Source organism: Petaurus breviceps, unplaced genomic scaffold, assembly GCF_028583685.1.
Source record: "Petaurus breviceps papuanus isolate PSGF00001 unplaced genomic scaffold, PetGlider_PUasm1.0 37, whole genome shotgun sequence".
Classification (NCBI taxonomy): domain Eukaryota; kingdom Metazoa; phylum Chordata; class Mammalia; order Diprotodontia; family Petauridae; genus Petaurus; species Petaurus breviceps.
The window spans coordinates 9,886,191-9,893,467 of NW_027186296.1; the positions used below are offsets into that span (position 1 = coordinate 9,886,191).

Sequence of the window (7,277 nt, forward strand, 5' to 3'; positions counted from 1 at the left end):
GAGAGAGAGAGAGACAGAGAGAGAGAGAGAGACAGAGAGAGAGAGACTAGGTAGGGGAGAACAGTTAAGGAGCTCTTTCAACACAAACACATTGACCTTCAGATAGACACAAAAGAAACATGTTTTTATAGTCAGGATAGACTTGTGTGCCAATTTAATAGATACGCACGTAGAACGTTTCATGCCTGACCATATCAGTAAATTTTTGAGAAGGAAAATGATGAGCAATGTTGAATACAGTCACAAGATGGCAGTAATGCTACTGCCACTCATGGACTCGAGAAGATCACTAGGAGTGAGAGGAGTTACCTTCTGATTGGCTTGATGGTCACTTTAAGCCCCTCTGTCGTTTCTGGGAGTGGAAGAACTAGAAGACAGAAACAATTCAATTGACTAAAGAAACTTGGCAGCATCTCAGGGGGCTAAATTTGAGTCCTCACTGAGCCTGAGCAGAAGGAATAATGGGACCTCTGGTATCCTCATTACTGATACTGTGGCTTCAGCTGGGCTGTGAGTTGGGAGTTTCCTGGCATGGGAATAAAGGGATCCAGGGAATATTCCCCAAGATACTTATAGAGAAAAATAAGAGCTAAGTATGCCCCATTTAGGCTTCACTGGAAGACTAAGGAGGAAGATTGGGGTGGAGATTGGGGAAGTAGGGAAGGGGGCTGGGACAAGCATTTATTAAGCACCTAGAGTGTATGAAGCATTGTGCTGAGTGCTTCACAAATATTATTTCATTTGATCATTAATTGTAGAAAGAAAATGTGAATCCTAGAGAGTGATGATCATTTGCCCATTATCTTGTACTTAACATTGTCTTTCTGAACAGGGGTGAGTGGCCAACTGGTGGAACAGAGTCCTGCATCCCTGAGTCTCCAGGAGGGAGAAAGTGCCACTTTGGACTGCACTTACACAAAATCTGTAAATAGCCTACAATGGTACAGACATGATCCTGGGACAGGTCCCACGATGCTGTTTATAATGCTCTCAGATGGGGATGTGAAACAGCAAGGAAGATTAAAAGCCACACTCAACACTAAAAGCCGTCACAGCTCCCTGGACATCTCAGTCACCCAGCCCAGAGATTCAGCCACCTACTTCTGTGCTATGCAGGCACAGTGATCCCCCGACACCTGCAGCCTGTGCTAAATTTCAGCATCGGGGAGACAAGTTAGCTATTTTATCTTGAAACTGTATTTCCTTCTCTAGTGCCCCCTGCTGCTAGTGCTTTTTCACTGAGCTTACCTTCCAGCTACTCTGCATGTACCTTAAATATACGGAGTTGTGTAACTATTGGGTCATCATTCTCTCCACCAATGAGGAGAGCCTTATGCAAATGATTTAGGCTTGAAACCCAAGTTACATTTATTTGCATATTGTTCACCCCATTAGAATGTGAGCTTCTTGAGAACAGGGACTGCATATTTGCCTGGTTGTATTCCTAGCATTTAACATAGTGCCAAAAGCATAGTAGATACAAAATTAATGCTTATTGTTTTGACAAAGAAGAGTGCTGGAATGAGTAGCTGTAGCAATTCAATGTCTTTGGGAAGTTCTAGAGGAAAGCACCATAGAGACACAGATTATTAATGATGCACTCCTACACTTATACCATAAACCAAAAACCCCTGAGTCAAGGCTTTGGAACTGCCCACTTGTATCCACTTTTCTTTATGACATAGGTTAATCAGGGAATTGTTAAACTTCTGGGAACCCCACTTTAAGAGGGACATTGAGAAACTGATGTATAGAGGACAGAGACCCTGATAGTGAGAGGACTTCAACCCAAGTAATAGAAATAGCAGCTAAAGAGTTAGGGATATTATTCCTGGAGGAACTGAAAACTATTCTGAGGTTTCTGACAGGGCAAAAGCACTATCATTTTGCTCACTTCCCCAGCTCCATATAGGAAAGAGTCTTAAAATAATTAATGTTATATGATATTATACAGTTCCACATGAATAGACAAAAATTACAATTATCTCTAAATTCACAATTTTGCAAATTTCATAAGATTTGTCAAGGATTACTGCTTACTTAGTATTCAACAGATAATCTTTCTTGGGGCCCAACTGGTCTTTCTTAATCTCCAAGCAAAAAAAAAAAAAAAAAACCAAAACAAAACAAAAAGAAGGCAAAGAAAACTGAACTTCTATCTCAGATGAAAGTCTGGTCCACCCTGAGATTTCAAAACTTTATGGAACTCAGCCACACAGGGATTTAGGTCCTGGGCTTAACTGGGTAGCACAATTCCTGACACACAGTAAGCATTTAATAAATGCTAATTGACTAACCCACCTGTCTTATACTAGAAAACTATCCTGAGCAGAAAGTCTTCCTTGATTCTCTCATTGCCTTATACCATCCAGTTGTTATCTGGACAATATTTTTAAGTGTCCCTTTCTACATACACCAAAATATTCTAGAGATACTTGTGCCAAAGGAGATCCCATTAGAGGTCCAGACAAATTTTCTCTGAGTCCTTATTCCAATGAATGTCTGACACAGCAGAAGTAATCCAAATAGAATTGCAAACTCACCAGATGGGACAAATGGAGATGTAGGCATGCTTAGAGTAGTAGTAAAGAAAGTTCACTATTTGTGGATTCTAGGCACAAGCAAACCTTACCCCAAGAAGCTGTAGGGTATATTGCTCTCACAAAAGGTAAGCAGTCTATGTCTGCTAGATGCAAGGACAGTGAACGTTTTTACTAAGAAGTAGTATTCCAGTAATGGAAACCCTGTATTTCTCATATTATACTCCATATCAAAACTTACACAAGATTCAACAAATACAGAAGTGTCTGTATCAAAACCAAGGAATCAACAAATGAAAAATTTATAAAATTACATCATTGGAACTGACTTATGGGGAAATATACACCAGAAAAAAGTTCATCTGTGTAATTATGTTCTAATAAATTTTCTTTTGACTGTTTCTCTAGATCTTGAAAACTAGCATTTCTAAAATTTAAAGTCTTGAGTAGAGAATTTCTCCAAAATTTCCTGAAAGCAGGAAGGACTCAATTTTATCCCAGGTGAGCCTACACAAGAAATACAAGTATGCTCTAGTCCATTCTCTAAGGGTCAGGTATGTTACATTTTATAAACACACACACACACACACACATGTTCTCCCTTACTTTGAGGGGTTTAGGGAATTATCCATTCTCCTACCATTGGCTCAAACCCCACTGATCATGTCTCTCCCATTTTAGTGGCCCAATAACCTATACCTCAGTTCCATTTAACAACTTGATAAAAAGATTAGTTTTCATAAAGGAATATTTACTTCCAAGACCTAGCAAGAGCAAACTTACAAACATTTTATCCAGGTCATTAGGGTTATAATTCTCCCTTATACTACATCATTCTCTGGGGAAGGTAAGGGGATAAGGATAACTCAGTTCCTAAATAGCGTTACAAGTTTGAGTACAAAACTCCACCTCTGCTAGTATATTGGACCATGCTCCTTAAAGCTTCTTTGTTAGTCTGACCACAACATTTATGCAGGAAAGACTAGAATTCTTGACCAAACATATGATCCCCCACAAATAGTCTTCCAGTGGGCAAATAATTTAACCTTCATTGTAGTTTCCACCAGAGTCCAGCCCAATGCTAGAGATCATGTGGTTACTTTAGGCTGCTGATTCAATCTTCCCAGCCTCTCATATAAGCTAAACACAACAGACTCCTGGTGAAATGTGGCATGATTTCTCAGTTTATTTTACTTGGGCACTATATGATGAAGTGGAGATCGAGGAAGTTCCGAAATAGAAAATGCCTAGTAGTTTTTGTCACTACCTAGGTATCTCCCCACTACCAGCAAACCTGAGAATCAAGATGTTTTTCTTCACAAACAAACCATGCCTCCATTCCCACGAGCCATCCTTTACATTTTGTCACAGAATCAACAAAGGTGGGTTTTTATTGTATTTCTGTTTAGGCTAATATCACACTGTTTAGAATTTCTTAAATATACAACATCTCATATTATCCCGTAAGAGCAAGCATAAAGACATGCTAAACTTGAGGTGAGAACACTTGGTTCTAAATCCCTGTTCAGACATTTATTGGTTCTGTGATCACAATAAAATGATGACACTTTGCTGTGAAGACAGTGCCTAAGGTACTATAAAATGTAACATTATTATTCCCTTCCATGAAGAGTTCAAATTTAGAAAATGTTGATCATATGTTAGAATACTAATTCAATTGGTTATACTTATTTCCTTTGAAACGATGTATGTATAGATTATTGTAATTGGCAAACTTGGAAGGAATAGACTGTATTGATCATTTGAATATATTTCTTGTGATGTTCCTTGGAATATCCAACACTCACCCGTAGTAAACTATCATTTCCTAAGAAGAAGTAATTTTTACATGACTTTTTGTTCAGAAATCAGCATTTTTCTTCATACTAAATACACGTATTTTTTTGCCCTTTGTTAGAGTGTAAAAATCAACATAATAAGGAAGCTACATGTACACAGAATACTATTTTATAGCTCATTCCCATTACTTTTAATAATTATTCTTATTTGGTTTTTCATATCAAGACTGAGCCTAAGAAGGTTATGTAGGGGAAGCTAGGTGGCACAGTGAATAGAGCACCAGCCCTGGAGTCAGGAGGACCTGAGTTCAAATCTGGCCTCATATGCTTACCATGTTTCCCTGATAATAAGACCTATCCCAAAAATAAGCCCTCCCCTTACTGTGTAAGATTCCTCTAAAATAAGCCCTCCCCCGAAAATAAGCCCTATTGAGATTGCTACTGTAGTGAAGGTGATCCCCTGCGCTACACGCTACATTATGGTACCCTCTGTATGCACCCTCCCCCTCCCCCCCGGGTGAAATGCACTCTGCGCTCCGAGCTGCATCCAATCAGAGCTGCAGCAGTGAGCGTGTCATCCTGTTCTTCCCCAGTGATTTGCTTATTGAATAAAGGTACATTTTTTTGTTCACATTTACCTGTTTATTAGAATTGCTGTCAATGTTCATTAAAATAAGCCCTCCCCTGAAAATAAGCCCTCTGGTGTTTTTCTGTCCAAAAAAAATAATAAGACAGTGTCTTTTTATTGGGGAAACACGGTAATACTTATTAGCGTGTGGCCTTGGGCAAGTCACTTAACCCCAGTTGCCCTGTCCTCCCCCTTAAAAAAAAAAAAAAAAAAAAAAAAAAGGTTATGCAACTGGTTTAACATAATACATCTAATAAGTACAGTAGAAAGAACCATTTCTTTTTTTAAAACTTAATTTTTTTCATTTTTTAAAATGAACAAACCAAACACTTCCTCTTACACAAAATCTAGTTCCCTTTCCACCATATCACACAGTGTTCACTCAATATATCTGCTCCAAAAGAGAGAATATGACAGCTGGAGGGTGTAGAGATGGGCATTTGAAGTGATAACTCTGCCCTTCTTTCATTTTCATGGTTTCCATTTGAATTTATTTGAGCTTCCAATGATGTCTGCTTTACATCAGTTTGTGTGCATAGTCTGTGACAACACATACAGACCACCATGATTGTTTAAATTGCTTATCTCAATAATCAATCAATGAAAATTTCAAGCTCATTATTTGACATACTTTAAGAAAAGGAAGTGGTTATTACATTGACTTTCCTCCCCTTTTAAAAATAAGCTCAGACACCTCCCTCATCTGATTGTTTGAAAAAAAAATAATTTGAGAGAGAGGGTTTCAGAGCTCAACCAAAGGAATAAAGAAAAATGAATCCATCTTTCCAAATATTTTCAGGTCCAGGCTTTAGGGACAGCCATAAGAGACCCAAGAAATACTTGCTGATACATACAGGCTTGATTCTTATTCTTTCTGCTTAGCCTCTACAAGTAGTGGGCAGGAAAAATGGAATGGACTACAATTCAAATCCAAAAGTTTAACTCAATGTCACCAATTTTCTAGAATGAAAGGAAAGAATAAGAAAGAATAGCTAGTAAAAAATGGATTCCAAGGCATCAACTCTGAATTTTGATTACCTATGTTGTTCTTATTTCCATTTTATTCTGCATGAAGAGAGGTTCAGAAATTGTTTCTACAGCATAGAAATTTGGGAGTACTTGTAAATAAAAGCCAGCAGGAGCCTTGAAGATTCTCAAGTTGCTAGATATTGCAGAATCACAGAATCCAAGAATTTGAACAGGACTCAGATGAATGTAGTCTAACAAAGAATCCGTTTTACAATATCAGAAATAGGTTGTCATTCAGCCTTTACTTGAAGACCTCTAGTGAGGAGTGATGCATTGCATTGTGAGGCTGCCCATTATATTATTGCATAGTTCTAATCATTATGGAAATTTTCCTTACAATCAAACCTAACTCTGCTCTTCCAAATTCTTTATCTATTGCTCCTAGTTTCTCTCTCAGGAGTCAAGCAGAATAAGGCTGAGTCTTCCTTGTGATGGCTAAGAGAATTCTTGAAGATTATGATATTGTCTCTGTGATATCTTCTCTTTTCTAGGTTAAGCATGCCAGTTTTATCTACTGATTTCAATATGGACTTTTAAGAATGGGCTTTTAAAAACATTTAACCCGGGGGGTGGGGTGGGGAGAGGGGCGTGGCTAGGTGGCACAATGAATAGAGCACCAGCCCTAGAGTCAGGAGGACCTGAGTTCAAATCTGACCTCAGACACTTAACACTTACTAGTGTGTGACTTTGGGCAAGTCACTTAACCCCAATTGCCCTGCCTTTCCCCCTCCAAAAAGAGCAAAAAAAAAAAAACCCAAAAACAAACAAAAATTTAACGCTAGGATGTCCATTCTGATTTGCTTTATGTTACATCTACCTAGGTTCAACATGTTCTTTTGGTGTGATAACTCTTTAGAGGCTTAGCTTGAGCCCCTACTTGGTCCGCCTCTCTGTGTTCTGTCAAAGAGAATGACTACTCTACTAGAAATGATGCAGCAAAACATCTAGGTATGAGACACCTAGGTTAGCCAGTGGACAGAGTGCTTGGCCTGGAGTTCGAAAGATCTGAGTTCAAATCTATCCTCAGACACTTCCTAGCTGTGTGACCTTATGCAAGTCACTTAATCTCTATTTGCTTCAGTTTCCTCAACTGTAAAATGAGGGTAATAATAGCACCTCTCTCTTGCAGGGTGGCTATGAAGACAAAATGAGGCAGCACTTTTAAAGTTTTTCGAACAGAGTTGAGCATATAGTAGGTAATGTATAAATGATAATTCCCACCCCCTTCTCCCCAAAGTAGTAGCTAGGAGGGAACTGATACCCCAAAATGAGTTAGAAGTT

General features: G+C 38.6%; 1 gene segment (V, D, J or C); it reads left to right on the forward strand.

Annotated features, from left to right (window-relative positions):
- Positions 1-1,125, forward strand: part of LOC138168767 (T cell receptor alpha variable 39-like) — a 2,570-nt gene extending 1,445 nt beyond the window's left edge. The window contains 1 exon segment of the V gene segment in view: positions 833-1,125. Within this exon segment, the coding sequence occupies positions 833-1,125 (293 nt within the window).
- The last annotated feature ends 6,152 nt before the right edge of the window (positions 1,126-7,277 follow it).